The 17,610-nt window shown below is 36.9% G+C and overlaps 1 protein-coding gene across 1 annotated transcript in view; it reads left to right on the top strand.

Moving 5' to 3' along the window:
* Nucleotides 1-4,105: 4,105 nt before the first annotated feature.
* Nucleotides 4,106-17,610, top strand: part of LOC145673742 (frequenin-2-like) — a 70,286-nt gene continuing 56,781 nt past the window's right edge. The window contains exon 1 of the mRNA XM_081743486.1: nt 4,106-5,133. Within this exon, the coding sequence (XP_081599612.1) occupies nt 5,070-5,133 (64 nt within the window). The 5' untranslated portion in view covers nt 4,106-5,069. The remainder of the gene's footprint in view (nt 5,134-17,610) is intronic.

The raw sequence follows: 17,610 nt of genomic DNA, 5'->3' as shown, positions 1-17,610 counted from the left end.
AAATGCAAAGGGAGTCATGTTACATGTTTTAAGGCTCAAATTTTACCAGAAATACGGTTATTTTCGCCCTAAAGCAAGTCATTTCGTAGTTACTGCTTCTGAAAGTTTTCTAGATATACCTTTAGGGACTAAGGTCGCGTTTCGTGGAGGCGGGTGAGATTTTTGTTGCAAAATTTGATTACTATTTCAGAACACTGATGGCAATAAAATTATTTTAAAATAATAAATTTTCGAAAAGTAATGTTTGAAACACACTTCATGTTGTGCTAACTTTAGAATACTTTCTTAATTGGTTGTTTTTGAGTCAATAATTTACTGAAGAAAGATAATATTTTGGGCGTTCAGAGCACAATGGATCCAAATACATTTTCAATTAATTTTTAGTTTTGCTCAGCAAATGAATTATATTTCAAACCGTAATATATTCACAGTCAAGAGACAAAAACAAATGTAACTAAAACCATGCGAAAGGGCGTGGGATAATTTCATATGACAGCTGCTAGACAGGGGCGTCAGTGGGACACAAGGGCAACCGCCCCATTCCCACTCTGGATTTCAGATTTTGGGGCATTAAAGCAGTTTTAGAAACCTTTTGAAAAGCAAAGTCCAACAGAACAAGCTTGAGGTCCTTACACCGAATAGATACGGAGAACATACAGATGATTAAAACCGGAAAGTTGGTTAAACCACATTTCCAGAATTTTAAGCAGGCCCGAAACTCGAAAGTAGAGCCACATTTAGAATACTTGGGCCAAAAAAAACATACAAGAGAGCAATATAAGTCTATAGCTCTTTACGGCCAATGGAAATGGATTATAACTCATCAAAATCCGTATTTATTCGGAGTAACGACCTCAATTTTTTTAATGTTGGACTTTGCTCAGCAAAAGGTTTCTAAATCTGCATTGCTGCCTCAAAAATCTGAAATTCAAGGTAAGGGGCGGACGACGACCTCTAAACGAACACCCTTCTCTAGTGGCAATTATATAAAATTATAGATTCCATCTTGTCATGTAGTTTTTTTTCTCTTTCATCTCTGATTAGTGGTTGTGAAAATATGACGTTTTCCTTCAGTGTATTCTTTTGGACATACCCTGCACTTATTTAACGTAATTATGAATCATTGACTATGGCATTCGGAGCTTGACTTGTTAATCATTTCCATGCTGAGCGTAAACAATATAATGTTAATATCTTAAATTTATGAGCAAGGAGAGGGAAATTAGCCCTTCTCCCCCATTCCATCAACGCCCTTGTCTAGCGGTTGTCCTATGAAACTCTAGTCTACACCCTTTCACGTGTTTTTTGTTTAATTTATTTCGTACCCTTGGCTACGAAGATACTACGTTTTCTGAGCAAGAGTGAACCTTTCTGAAAATGGACTTGAATCTTTTGTACTCTGAATGCCCCATATCAAAAAGTATTTTATGAAAACTGAGTTGTAGCCAAATTTATCCTGCAATCCAAGTTTGTTCGCATAAAATTAGTTTCTTTAGTTTGATTACAGTCTTACATCAGTAGTAAGGCTATATGAGAGAGAGATTTTTGTTTAAAGTGGGATCTGAACCACTAATTTTAAAATTTTACGTCGGATCGCAGTCAAAATCTATACAGCAAATTCCGACGTCTCGTGCCTCTACCCTCAAAATTTAATGTTAAAAGACCGAAAATTGCACCGTGTAGCGTGGTGCATACATATAGACAAACGAACAAATTGAGATAAAATTGCCCCAGACACTGTTGTTCGGCACTGATGTTGCAATAAGTATCACGCTTTAATGGTTAGTTACGCGGGCAACTGCCATACCTTGGGCTTTCTTGCCTGGTTCCTTCATACAAGATATGCCAGAGTATAAAGTGTTTAAGAAAATTTAGAACTGAGATGGGGAAGAGAGACGAAATAAAATTTTCACAATATAATGAAAAATATATTGTTGATACAAAATTAATTCTTACTAACGTTAGAATCATCAGAAGCAATTTTCGGATCATCACTTTTACCTTTTGTTTCGGTTTCCAGTATTTCACAGCACTGCATTTTTCATAATGATTCTTCATTCTTTGAACTAAACCATTTCTTTCTTACACGTTTTGCAACGAGCTCGTATGGTTGTCTGGTGGAGTTTGAGTTACATTAAAAAATTTGCTCCAAATGATGTCCTTTTTTTCTTTCCGTAAAACTCATGTTAAACAATTCCACGTTTACGGAGACTGAGAACCAACATATACTGTATCAACGAATGTCTGCAATATTTTAATTTCAGAACTGCAATTTAGCAAATAACTTTTTATTTGTTTTCTGGTAACATCACAAAAATTTGTTTTCATGATAATTATTTTATTTATTTTTAAATATCAGTTCTACAAGTAGTTCAACCTTCAACTACGACACTTTCTCGCAAGTTAACTGAGAAGCATTTAAACAGTACAATATACGTTAAAAATAAGGGGAAAAAAGATAGAAAATAAATTGTAGATCACCACATTGACGTTTTGTAGCCAGGAGAAATCAAAACATTCACATGGGAGAAAAGTAGTCTTCTGAATGGGATCACTTTTGACAATTTTCTTTCTCTGGAAGAATATTTTACAAAAATAAAATAAAATAAAAATAAACATATGTTTAAAACAAGTCTTAAAAATACGCGTGCTTAAAACAAAATGTTTAAAACGTATACTAAATTTGTTTTAAACAAAATCAATTGTTTAAAACAAGTTTTAATCATTTGTTTTAAACATTTTGTTTTAAACAAAACAACCCTGATTTGCACGAGCTAGGATGAAATCATGGGTCCCACGCACCAGAGATGAGCGCCGTTCTACTCTTTAAAAAAAGTTAACTGATTTACCGAACGTTCCTCAGTAACTCAATTGTTCCTATTATAATTACCACCATTTTACTTTCTTTTCATTGACCTTTAAGAACAAGGACACGAACACAGAAACATCTATGACAGTTAAAATTCCAAAGGCTCTCCTACCGGGAATTGAATCCTGAACTACATACACCAAAGGCACACGCGCTAGGAACTTTTTATAAAGTTCAACCGATCATTTCCCAGTTTCCTGAGCACCCGAGTTTTCTTCATAGAGGGTTTTTAACCATTTCTCAAGGTAAGCAGAATCATGAACACGAACATACCTACATAGCACACGGAACGTCGGAAACTGATCTTCAATGGGCAACGGGACATCCCAGGATCATCCGAATTTTGTCCCAGAACATTCACAGGACCTCCGCGGGATATCCAGATATCCTTGGGATTTTCCTGGGATCTCCTGTTCCATCTGGGACCTCCCGTGGACAACCTACATGGAAATCCTTTAGGACGTCCTATTCAGGACGTCCATGGGATGCCTACTCATTGTCTCGATAATCTCGGGAAATACATGGGATAAAAATGGAACGTCTTAGGTACATCGTGTGCTATGTGGGTATCCAGGACAGTTAAAAATTCAAAGCCTCTTCCACTGAGAATCGAACCCTAAACCATGTACACCAAAGGAGCGCGCGCTAGTCATTAGACTAGCAGGGAGAGCTACCACTCAGCCACTGGTAAATCTCACTTTTGGGTTAACCAAGAGTGAGTGAAAAATAAATCAGGATCTTCGGCTGCGATGGTCCAGTGGTAGATGAGATCTCTGATTTCCTACTTTCCTCGTTTCATTTATCATTATAATTGAGAGCTCCATTAGTCCCAGAGCAAAACCGTGGGACGTTAAACTCAAAGGAATGAGAATTTTCGAAATGCTTGATAGTTTCCATGATTAAAGAAAGCGTTTGTTTCTGCAGCAATGAACCCTAAAACTTCTTCAGTCACACAAGAGTTCATTTGCCTATTGTATTTCACTGGAAATCAATATGTGTAATTTTATTGTCAATTAGGTTTCTAAATGTCAAATTGCCACCCTAAATGACAAAAGAAAATCAGTTGGCAACTATGGGTTTCTTGTCCAAGTACGCAGTTCAGAGAGAAAAAAAGAGTAGCGTCTCAAACTAAACGGAAAGCGATGGTCCCTGAGGGGTGAGGCAGGTGGGTATCAGAGAGACGTGAAAGCGGGAGGGGAAACACTTGTTTAAAGGTTTCGCCGCGGAGACATTGAGTCTGCGAAAGAAGAACAAATCGTACAGTTCGTAGTTTAACTACTGACGCTACTTTGCATGAGGTTTCGAAAACTAATGGCGTGACATTTTAACCTCCTTGTTAAGTGACTTCCTTTATATTTATATATACATGTACATCATCTCTTTTGTTCTAACAAATTGCTTGTTTTATTCTTGGATTAAATCTTGATTTGATACTAATTTCATAACTGATACGGATCTAAACTATTATTGTATTTCGCATTGCATGCAAGATTATTTGGAGAATTGGCTTCATCTGTTTTATGTATATATACATCATTGTTTTTGTTCTTTTCTGAACGTGAAAATTGATCTCTAAACAAAGAAGAAATATTGGATATCTGTGACGTTATAAGGAGAAGTTGCTCGGGAAGTGCATCAGTGTTGTTTTCTGTTTACGAAATTTACATACATATTCTCTCAGAGTGCTTGGGCCAAATATTGTGAAATATTAAATATTACAGCCTAAGGGCAATTGTTTAAAAATGTGTTTATTTCTTAATTAATTTACAATGAAAAGCAGAAAGTGAAAATAAAATTATTCGTGTGATATGTGCCTAAATATATGATAGTATAATTAAGCCGTTAAAAGAATCCAGTTTAAAAGGGCGTGGAACTTTCAACTTTTGAGCTGCAAGCTGATTAGAATTCAGGACAAGAGAACCAGTCATCTTTTGAGAGTTCCGCAGTGCAAAAAACGAAACAAAATATTTGGCAATCATCAGTTGCTTACATTTACCATATATATACCAGAGCTTAACTGTTTATATTCTTGATTTCTATAAAAACAAAAGCCATACAACTTTCAACAATGTAACTATTGTTACATAATTATTGTTATGAAACTATAAAGAGATTTATTTGTTAATAAACTTCTACACGACGACGTGAAATATGTTCTTTATATATTATCACGCGTAATTGTTTTACAAATCAATAAAAGATGGGTGCTAAGAAGACGAAACTAACGCAAGAAGAGCTTCAGTACCTCAAGGATGAAACATACTGTAAGTACAGCACAGTACAGTACAGTGAAGTAAATGTTTTCTGTTGTAATTTTAGTGGCTTATCATTTTATGCATCACTATTATGATGTTCGTCTTAAACAATAAAAAATAACTTTTAGCAAAAAATGAAATGAAATCTTTCAGTTTAACGTCCCACGATTATGCCCTTTCGGGTAAGGGAGACGATGATTAAAGCAAATGAATGGTGATGGAAGAATTAGTGGAATGGGAAAGTGGAAGGAAACGAGAGAATCCCGAGGAAACCCACGCACACGATGTTTGTCCACCACGAAATTCACTTACGGAAGCTGGGATCGAACCAGGGACTCCATGCACTAGAGGTGAACGCTCTACCACTGAGCTACCGTGCCTCCCTAACTTTTAATATTTAACAATTCTTTAGTGGAAAATATTTTTTACTGTTTTCTTAAGTCAGTCACTGTATATAAATTTACAAATTTAAAAACGTAACGTTCTATTAGCTACTTTAAAATCAATTGTAGACATTCACTTTAAAATTTTTTACTTCTACCTTAATTGGGGACGCAGTGACTCAGTGGTAGAGCGTCGCTGGACCTCTCGTGCGTGGTGTTCGTGATTCGGTCTCCTGCCAAGTTTGTTTGTGGTGGACAACATCATGTCTGTGGGTTTTCTCGGGGTACCTCCGTTTCCTCTCACATCCTCATCCCACCAATTCTCCCACCATCATTCACTTGCATTGGTCATAGTCTCCGTTAGCCAAACAGGTATAATCGTGGGGCGTTAAACTCAAAGATCTTATTTCATTTCACATTTGTTCCCTAATTAGCACAGATCCATCATTCGTACGTCATTGCCTTATAACTGAGTTAGGCATTTGATCAACACCACATATACGATTCACAAATGCGACATTCGGAAAGAAAATGAACAATTTTCAGATATAAGGATTATTTTTGGAACGAGACGGCTCTAATGAGATTTCAGGTGCTGATATATCAGAAAATAGACGTTTTAAGCTACGAATTTGTCAAGATCTATTGAAATAAAGTTAATGTATATGGGACGTTCAGAACTCAAGGGATGTAAGTCCAATACACTCCCTTTAAATACATGAGAGAGTGAACACCTTTTTTTAACATTATATAACAGTTATTTACAATACATGGACATCAACATTTTAAGCATTGAAATGACCTGGTAGAGGCCTTAAGAGGACCCATCACTGCGAAATTAAAATACCGCTAATTTTACAGTAATTATGTGATATCTTCAAATAGATAAAAGATAACCAAAATGTGGAACAAGATCGCCCTAGACAATATTATTTTACATGAGATACCGTCAATACGATTCACTTATCTGCTTTCGATTTCCATCCATTTAGAAAATTGGCATTTATTATCGCTTTTCTAAATGGCTTCAAACTGAAAGCTACCAGGTGACTCATGATAACGGTACCTCATGCAAAATAATATTGTCTAGGGCGATCTTGTTCCACATTTTGATTATCTTTTATCTATTTGAAGATATCACATAATTACTGTGAAATTAGCGGTATTTTTATTTCGCGGTGATAAGACCTCTTAAGTATAATATACCACCGAAATGACCTGATTTAAACTTTTCTTTAGGAATATATTATGTGAGAAACTGAACAAACTCGTCTGGTATTGCGTAGTGTAGTCGCTTATGCTTTTGGTCGTAGCGGCCCCGGGTTCGATTCCCAGTAGGGTCGCGGTTGAACACGTGTAACAACTTTCTCAAGGCAGCCAATCTGAGTGAGATTTTCCCTTGGTTTTCCTTATTCATAAATGGTAAATGCCGGGTTGGTACCTAACATAGAAGTTCCAGATCGCTTCCTTCCATATTCCTTCCTTAATCCTCCCTATCCCGGATAGTGTGCCCACCGATGCTGGTCACCCCTCATATGCGACGGGTTAAAGGCCATAGATAAAGGTAATGCCCAAAAATATATGTGTGAATAAATAAATAAATAAAGTAATCTGTATGTCAAACTAATATATAAAATTGAAGGTGACTATGTTTGTGATTTCATAACTCTTGAACCAGCCGACGGATCTCGATCAAATTTTCAACATAGACGAGGTTTGTGTCTGAGATGGGTTTTATTATTTCACTTTGGCGGTGTAACTTACGGAGGGAGAGGGGAGATATTTAAAAATAATCAAAAATAACCTATGTTAATGTCCAATAGTTTTCGGAGTCGCTGAGATGAATAGTAACACTTACGATATCATTCAAATGCAAATTGAGCCCCGTAACTTAAGGGAAATGGAGAGGTGATATATATATATATATATATATATATATATATATATATATATATATATATATATATATATATATATATATATATATATATATAACTAGTTGAGATGCTCCAATAGCATTATGGAGAGGTGGAGCGGGAAGGATAACTATGATTGCTCCTACATGTAAAAGTAAATCTTTTTATCCACACCTCCTTCTGTTTCTCGCAAAATATCATCTCTCTATGACTAACGGTTCCCGAGAAAAGGCTTCTCAAATCTCCCGAAATTCGAACTTTTTTGGCCAATATCTGGGAAACGGTAGCCAGTTGACCAGTAGCCAATTGTCCATTGGCCACCGGTTGCTATTTGATACCAAAATGTTCACCATCCACTTAGGTATTGATCAACACCAACACCATCTCTATGACTTATGGTTCCAGAGATATGGATTCTTAAATCTCCGGAAATCGGCCACTTTTTGGCCAATATCTCGGGAACGGTAAGAGTGACGCGAAAAATTCCACACTTTTTCAGATAGTTTTTGATGCTCTATGGAATGGAAGGCTCAAAATTAAAAAGATCGCAAATAACAGACAGACAGACAGGCACACAGACATAGAGACTTCAGTAACGAACTTTTTAAGTTCATGGAAAATAATTGAAAGTAACCGATATTAGTGTTGAATCCATAGTTTTCGGGCTCACTGAGACAAACAGTGACCCCCTCCCCGAAATCCCGACTTTTCAGTATGTTTTGTCTAATTTTAGGGCAACTTTAAAAATATTATTATTAGTGTTGTTGCTATTATTATCATTATTATTATTATTATTTTATTATTATTATCACTGAAGTTTTGTCAATGTGATGGTTCGCCCTCTTCCAAAAAGATTAAGCGCTTTCTTCATGGTTGTTTCAGTGGTAGAGCGCTCTCTGAAACAAACCAAGCTCCCGCAAAGTGGGCTTTGGGGGGACGAATACCATGTGAGCGGGTTTTCTCGAGTTCTCCTGTTTCTTACAACCTTCTTCATTTCACCATATCATTCATTCTCATCATGACTTCCTTCCACCAATAATTGTTCGGGTTGAAGACCTAGTTGACTGGAAGTTGTGATACAATATATGGTAATTTTTGAATTGTTTGAGTTGATGACTACTAAAGAACAATCTACTACTTTGCCACTTGCGGTAACCCTCTGTAGTTTGACTTCAGCTTCTAAATTATAATTATTGTGATAACGGAAATTCTTACACCTATAAAATAAACCGTCAGCAAAATATTGGACTCATTTTAGTTGTAACTTGAAGCGAATTATGTGTATAGGTATACATTTTTGCCTTTAAGTGATTATCCTGAAAAACTAATGACCACGAAAGTGTATACTTATATGCGATCTATAGAATTCATTCTTGTTGATTATACTTGACATGAGGATAGGTATTGATTTTTTTTGTTTGATTTGAGTTTAGTGTCTCTCTCACAACCGAGTCCATAAAAGATGTGGACCTACAAGTTACCATTGAATTCAAGACACCTTGAACGCCATCTCTTGTCTCAAAGGTGCATACACTAATCAACTAAATACGAGGGAAGTCAGGTGAAAGGCATTGCATTGTTGAATATGACTGTGAAATAATTTCCTCTGCAAATCATTGATTCCCAACTAATAGTACATCAAATCAGGGATTCGAACTTAGAATTTATGTTGTAACCCAGTGGGGTACACACAATTTTACCATGGAACTCAAGCCCAACGTTAATATCGGTTTAGGACAAGTACATTGTTTCTATGCATATCTTAGTATAGTAAATTAGTTTTTTTTTCTTTTTTTCATAGTAGGGGACCCGAATATGGCCCACCTTAACTTCGTTCATTTTTTCCATAAGAGAAGCTATTTCTTCGTGCGAATTGACTGAACTATCAAGCTTTGTGATTATTTAGGCAAATTAAAATTAATCTGATTCCGAGAAATGACATATAAAACTTTAATAATTAAAAAACTAAAATGTTGCAAGTGGACAATATTCTGAACAACAATATTCTGGTATTTTTAATATGGCCCACAAGGTATTCCTAACATGGCCCGCTATATAAAACAAAAATGTTGTGTTAATACATAAGTATAATGCCAAAATTTGTGAAGTGCAAAAGAGTGCTATTAAAATGCAAAATAAGTACAAAATGTAACAAATATTTAACTATTGAAATAAAACGGTACAGGGGAAACACGACGAAATCCAAAAGATGCAAAATTGATCCAAATAATATTGGGAATACTCCATGCCTTTCTGGTGTATCATAATATCAATATTTATGAAAATATGAGTACCGTAACATAGGGTGTCAAACCCTGGAGGTGACATGAACTCAAAACAGGGAAAAGCTTCAAGTGCTGCCCAAAATGGCCCACCGTGACCACATTGCGCGATACTTGACCTCTTGACTTCTGTGGTCACTTGCTACTTAAACAATGCAATGCATTGCGTCACACATATTTTATGTTTACGTTTGAACACATAGCCACATTTTCCAAGCATAACACTGATTAGGCTCTCAACAATACATACTGAAACAAAACGTTATTTACCTTGCTAAAATAACAAGAGAATAATTTCTTCTTCAGTTGACATTATATCAGGAGTTACTGCCGGTCCCGCCACTCGAAAAAGAAAAACTGAACCATGAAAATATGTTTTCACTTGTCACGAGGGTATAGTTTATATTGCAATCTAGTAGCACCAACGTACGTCTGCAGAGATATGGTGGGTGGGCCATATTGGGGACCCGGACCATATTCGGTACACATGCCATAGTATCTTATAGAAGAGAGAGTTTAAACTCGGTAATCTCCCTTTGCGTACACCAATGAAGTATACAGTCATCCGATCTTAACCAATATTGGGACGAAAGTAGGGTTTGACTTGAGTGGCTTGAGCACAAACTGTTTACATGTGTATATCTTTGATTCCTTAATTATGGGCTAAATTTGTAGTTTTATCTCAGTCAAATTTTCGCAACAAAGTAAAACCACTATTATCTATTCAGAACAATAACTAAAGGAAACTAAACGCAATAATTCGGTTGAATGTCAATTCAAGTTTAAACGTTAACTTTTCTGCTCGACTATCGCGATATCCTCGACAGGCTCAACAACCTTAATATTAAATTGCGCTCGCATATCGGACGTATCTATATGTTTTTCTTTTTTGAGATACGAACATTTCTGACACACAAGAGGTAGAATCTTTCTTTCTGTGAAATGATTTAAGTCAAACTTCCTTGTAAAAAAAATGGTTGATAAAACAAAAAACATTTTGGATAATCACAAACTAAAATCAAATACGAAAAAAAAAAACTTTTCTTTTCGTGATTCTGAAAACCTAACTTTTCGTAGATTCGTTCCTATGACAGTAAGCTGTCGATTTGGATTGGACAATTCTTGCTAAGAAATTGTTTTTCTCATACCGCCATAAAACGAAAGATAGAAGAAAAGCGAAGAGAGGTACAAGAACACAAGCGATCGATGATTTGAAAAATGTAAGAAAACATTAGAAGCTGAAAGAGGAAGTTAAAGATCAAAAAACGTGGAACAAACATTTCCATGCCCGTACCTAAGAAAGAACGAAATGAAAATCTCATTAGTTCCACACTGAGAAAAAAACACATGTGGCGTACGTAAAAACGTAGGTTGCATATGTGAATCCTGTAGTTTTTTGACTTAACGTACAGGAGACGCATAACTGAAAAACTATATTTTATACGTACTTCAAGTATAAGTGTTCCGAATAAACGTGCTTTCCGTACGAACGGAAGAACTGCATATAGACGGTCAGGATCTCACATACAGATGGAAGTATGTAACATATAGCTGACGTACGTAATATACGTATATACACTATGTGATCAAAAGTATCCGCACACTCCCCAAAACGTACGTTTTTCATATTAGGTGCATTGTGCTGCCACCTACTGCCAGGTACTCATTATCAGCGACCTCAGTAGTCATTAGACATCGTGAGAAAACAGAATGGGGAGCTCCGCGGAACTCACAGACTTCGAGCGTGGTCAGGTGATTAGGTGTCACTTGTATCAGAAGTCTGTACGTAAGATTTCCACACTCCTAAACATCCCTAGGTCCACTGTGTCTGATATGATAGTGAAGTGGAAACGTGAAGGGACACGTACAGCACAAAAGCATACAGGCCGACATCTTCTGTTGACTGACAGACATCGCCGACAGTTGAAGAGGGTCATAAAGTGTAATAAGCAGACATCTATCCATACCATCACACAAGAATTCCAAACTGCATCAGGATCCACTCCAAGTATTATGACAGTTAGGTGTGAGGTGAGAAAGCTTGGATTTCATGGTCGAGCGGCTGCTCATAAGCCACACACGACGCAGGTAAATGCTAAACGACGCCTCGCTTGGTGTAAGGAGCATAAGCATTGGACGATTGAACATTGGAAAAACTTTGTGTGGAGTGACGAATCACGGTACACTGTGGCGATCCGATGGCAGGGTGTGGGTATGGCGAATGCCCGGTGAACGTCATCTGTCAGCGTGTGTAGTGCCAACAGTAAAATTCGGAGGTGGTGGTGTTATGGTATGGTCGTGTTTTTCTTGGGGGCTTGCACCCCTTGTTGTTTTGCGTAACAATCTCACAACGCAGGCCTACATTGATGTTTTAAGCACCTTCTTGCTTGCCATTGTTGAAGAGCAATTCGGGGATGGCGATTGCATCTTTAAACACGATCAAGCACCTGTTCATAATGCACGGCCTGTGGCGGAGTGGTTACACGACCATAACATCCCTGTAATGGACTGGCCTGCACAGAGTCCTGACTTGAATCCTATAGAACAACTTTAGGATCTTTTGGAACGCCGACTTCGTACCAGGCCTCACCGACCTACATCGATACCTCTGATCAGTTGAGCACTCCGTGAAGAATGGGCTGACATTCTCCAAGAAAACTTCCAGCACCTGATTGAAAGTATGCCTGCGAGAGTGGAAGCTGTCATCAAGGTTAAGGGTGGGCCAACACCATATTGAATTCCAGCAGTACAGATGGAGGGCGCCACGAACTTGTAAGTCATTTTTAGCTAGGTCTCCGGAAACTTTTGATCACATAGTGTATATGTAATATACGGAAGACTGTAAGATGTCATAGACCTACATCCTGCAATGGCATGATGCAACATTTAAAAGTGGAAAATATGTAACATATGGATAACGTATGCTCCGTACTAATTTCCGTAGTAAACATATATTTTTACAATATACCGCTGTTCGAATAACGGATTTTTCTCAGTGCAGGACCTGCCAACAGATAGAATATTTAACCTCGCACTATTTAGGAATTTTTGTAACGCAGACTACCAAGGGGGGTCATTTTGTGCCCACCTTTTAAGACAAAATATATCTTGAAAAGGAAAAATTAGAAACTCTCAAAAATCTACAGGGGCTAAAGTGAGTAGTGCAAACGATAAGACGAACAACTATTTACTATGCTGCCACCTAGGAGTGGCACTACTAAATATCAGTCACTTCTCCTTCCAACGGGAAGGGAGGATACTTTGTGTTAACCAACTTACGAGTCCCTATCACTGCGAAATTAAAATACCGCTAATTTTACAGTAATTACGTGATATCTTCAAATAGCTAACAGATAATCGAAAAGTGGATCAAGACCTCCCTAGACGATGTTATTTTGCATGAGGTACCGTTATCACGAGTCACCTAGTAGCTTTTCGTTTGTAGTTATTTAGAAACGCGAAAATAAATGCCGATTTTCTAAATGTCTGGAAATCGAAAGCAGATAAATGAGTCATGATAACGGTATTTCACGCAAAATAATATTGTCTAGGGAGGTCTTGTTCCACTTTTCGATTATCTTTTATCTATTTGAAGATATCACATAATTACTGTAAAATTAGCGGTATTTTAATTTCGCAGTGATGAGGCCTCTTAAAATAGCAAATTTATGAGACACACTAACGTGAAACTCTCAAAATGAACAGCGCACGGGGTAAGACTAACCGCCAAATTCAGAAAAGGCGGTTTATTATACTGCCATCTAGGAGCGATACTACTAACTATCAGTCATATCTCCTACTAAGTTTGTGCTCATCAACTTAAAATAGTAAATTTTACCAGACAATAACGTTCAATTTGAGCCACAGTAAGGTATAAGCTCTATCTAAACATGTTGAGCAATAACATATTTTCTTACAATTTTAAAGAAAAGATTAGAAAAGAAATTACAAAAAAATATAATGAGGTGGGCACAAAGTACCCCTACCCCTGTTGGTAGTCCGAGGGTTAGTAATAGATATAACGGGAGTTAAAGGAGTTAAACAAATTTACTTAAAAATATTATCTTAAATCAAAGAAGGACAGATTGTTTTCTAGAATAGGAACACGCATCGTGAGTCATAAACTATCCTATAACTACCGTGTCTATGTGAACTTAAACTGTTTTGTAATTTAGTGAGACTCTGGTAAGAATTGACCTTTTGAATTTTATGAAAATACCCAACTGTTTGAAGCATCATTGTCTGGGAAAGAATATTTGATAGCCACAAACAATCTGCGACCCTTGTGCTTTTCCACCGTGAAACGATACTGTTGACATTTCGAATCTGGTCCCCCTTTTCTACCTCCCAACGATCCACCTCCACCTTTTCTTATTATTTGCTTTCGCTCGTCGACGAGCAGACTGAAATGTCAGTCCAACCTAAAGAACTACTAAATCGAATCCTCTTCACAGATTCGTATTCAAATTTCCATTTACAGAGGCAATCATTCTTGTCAATAGTTTAAACAGAACATAAATGGACATCTGATTGACTTCCTTTGAAGTCAGATCAACAAGCATTGATTATTTATCATTGTAATTGAGTATAAAACGTTTTTTTCTTTTTTTTTAAATAAAGCTATCCAAAGTCGACAGGTACTTCATATTTCTGTTTGGTTCGTAATAGAGAGAAAAATGAAATCTTTAAGTTTTACGTCCCACGTTTACGCCGGCTAGGCTAAAGGAGATGATGATGACAAGAAATGAATAAAATGGTGGAATGAAGGAAGTGAGAGAAAACGGGAGAACTCCGGGAGAACAAACGAACACGGTGTTTGTTCACCACAAAGTTCGCTTGGCGCGATCTAGGATCCAACCAAGGACGCTATGCAACAGAGGTCAACGCTCTACCACTGAGAAACCGTGAATCCCCGTAATAGAGAGGATCTGCCATCAGTTCCCAGCAATGGGTGTTCCATGTAAATGCAGAAATATGGTCGCTATACCTAAACACAACAGCCAAAACAACTATGTAATTTTAAGCATACGACTTCGCAAATCCTTTATTTAATTAGTGGTCACTGTGACTCAGTGGTAGGGCATCACCTCTGGTGCAAAGGACCTGCGTTTAGAGTCTGAGCCAGGTGAATATGTGGTTTATATCATCGTATCCGTGGCTTTTCTCGGTTTTTCTTACATATTGTAATTCTAATAGTTCTTTCATAATCTTTATTTTCGTTAATCATCTGTTTCATTTATTGATTTAATTTGCTTTGAGTTTAGCGTTCCTTTCTGCAGCGAGGTTATTTCCCTAGAAGCAAGAAAGATTTCGGCCAATTGGCACATGCTTGGATTTTGGCTTTCTATGCTTGCACTTGAAACGCATGCTTTCATACAATCTGCCTTTTGTTGTACTTGCAACGATGCTTTAGACCCATTACAGAGCGTCATGTCTTGTCACTGAATGCAAGGTTGCACCCATGTAACTTCGTTACTGGAATCCAACTTGCGGCATGCTTGCACGTTTTCCAATCAAGCTGGATGTAAGCTTGACCGACTTGCAATTCAAGCTTACAGTAGGTTGTCCCTGCTACTAGGGTTGAGATGTAGAATCCGAACCACATGAGCTCCTGCCGAGAATCGAACCCGGGCTTTCCACCCCAAAGAAGTGTATGGTAACCGCTATGTTTCTTTAGTATAAATGGCACAATCGTGGAACGTGAAACTAAACATTTCGCTTTATTTGATTATCTGTGTAAATTGTGGCTCAGTGGTACATAGATAATCATTAATAGACAGGGTTAAGCGATCGGTCAGTGTCTTTCATTAAGTTACAAAGACCTCTCAAGAGCCAAGATTTACTACCTTTGGTTTGTGTTTGTCCTGAGTTCGATGTTAATGGAAATATATGGTACCAATGTCACATTAAAATCGAAGCCCATCTCTCATGTTACCTTGCTGACACCGTACTTATTAGAGTTTTACTTTCTCTTGTTTCTCATCCTTACGCTACATCGAGATCTTGAAGCAAGGGACCTACTGTTAATGTGGGCTCCGAACTAATGCTACCGGGTAAATAGATCAATTTTCACAGTTCAGGTCGTTCCTCACCACAATAGTCCTCTTCTATGAAAGAGACTTATGGTTACAGAACAACACCATCGCACAGTGGGACAAAAATCTCAAGAAAGTGCTCAAGACTATATACGTTAGGAATAATTAAGGTGAAAACAAAAAATTGGCATAGTTGCTCGGCTTACCCATAGGGTCAACGTTTAGTTGCATCAATTCCATTTGATCTTTCTAGAAGATTGAGAAAATAAAAAGACAATGTTGAAAATACTGAAAAGCGACTTTAGAAGATTGAGAAAATAAAAAGACAATGTTAAAAATACTGAAAAGCGACTTTAAAAAAAAAAAACTAACACCTTCAATGTTGTAAAATCTCCAATGTATATTAACATTGAAGAACTGCCTCCCCAGCATTTTTTTTTTTTTTTGGTAAAACAATGTTTATATGACAAACGTAACCGCTTGATATCACTACCTACGTAGTCGAGCCTGCTTCTTCCCTATCACTACGTTGAATTCCTACTAGATTCGACACGGACACGAAAATTAACATTAAAGACAGTTTAAAACTTTGTTCTTCAGTGGGGCTCGAATCCAGGATCATCAGTCTAATGCCTGAGATGGTTCGATTATACCATATCGACGCTATTGAGCTACTGCACATAATTAAATGTGTAACAAAGTTTCTTTTAAGCGTCTCAATCGCTCCTATTGCTTGGGTCCAGAATCGTTAAATACAAAGGGCAGATTCACCATAGTAAAATAATGTATGTATTCCACGACAAATTACTCAAAATTTATCCTATCATCACGAATGCAGTTCGTGTTTTGTTTGAGATTTAAGGGTTACTAACTTAGTTGAAGCTGACATGAGAAACGACTGAATTTGTAGTTATTCTTTAACCTCTTCGGACCCCGTGTCGCCAATAGGCGACATGTGAATTATACATGATGTATACACTGAGTCCCCATGTTGCCTATAGGCGACATGCACTCAGCGGACAAATGACAAAGATATAAGAAAGAATAACTGAAAATTGGCTAACAGGGTATACAAATTACAAAGATATAAGAAAGAATAACTGAAAATTGGCTAACAGGGTATACAAATTACAAAGATATAAGAAAGAATAACTGAGAATTGGCTAACAGGGTATACAAATTACAAAGATATAAGAAAGAATAACTGAAAATTGGCTAACATGGTATAAAAATTACAAAGATATAAGAAAGAATAACTGAAAATTGGCTAACAGGGTATACAACCGAAGGTAACTATAATATTAGAACATAACATTTCTACTCAAAAAAAATCGCTGGGACCGAGGAGGTTAAAATAATTTTTACCTCTCTGAAAGAAAGAAAGCGTCACATTTTCACAAAATATTGGCATGTGCTTAAACCGCTGCTTGCCATTGGAGCCTCTTGCTTGGGTTGAATTTATAGATAAGGGCAAATTAACCCTTAGATCGAATAAAATGTCTGAGGGCAGGTTTCTTTAGAACACGTGAATTTTCTTTAAGTATGTCTTGTGCTTTCTTCGTGGCGGTGAAGAAATCATGAAATCATTTAGTTAAAAAATAATTTTAGAAAAAAAGTACTTGTTTCTACATTCCTTGGCACAGTAGTTGGTTTATGTTTCATGCGTTCACATGTTAAGATAAACCAGAGCAAAATAGTTTTTTTTTTTTTTCACTTTAGGAATTTCGATATTTTTTTTCCTTATATTAAAGAGAACGTTCTGAAGATACTTTACAATGACAGTGATGGTAATAACAATAATTCTGAAATGAAACTGAATATTTCAGTTTAACATCCCACGATTATGCCCTGTAGGCTACCGGAGACGGAT

This window comes from Thermobia domestica, chromosome 17, assembly GCF_964235325.1.
Source record: "Thermobia domestica chromosome 17, izTheDome1.hap1.1, whole genome shotgun sequence".
NCBI lineage: Eukaryota > Metazoa > Arthropoda > Insecta > Zygentoma > Lepismatidae > Thermobia > Thermobia domestica.
Note: the sequence above shows the minus strand (reverse complement) of the source record. Positions and strands in the feature narration are given on the sequence as shown.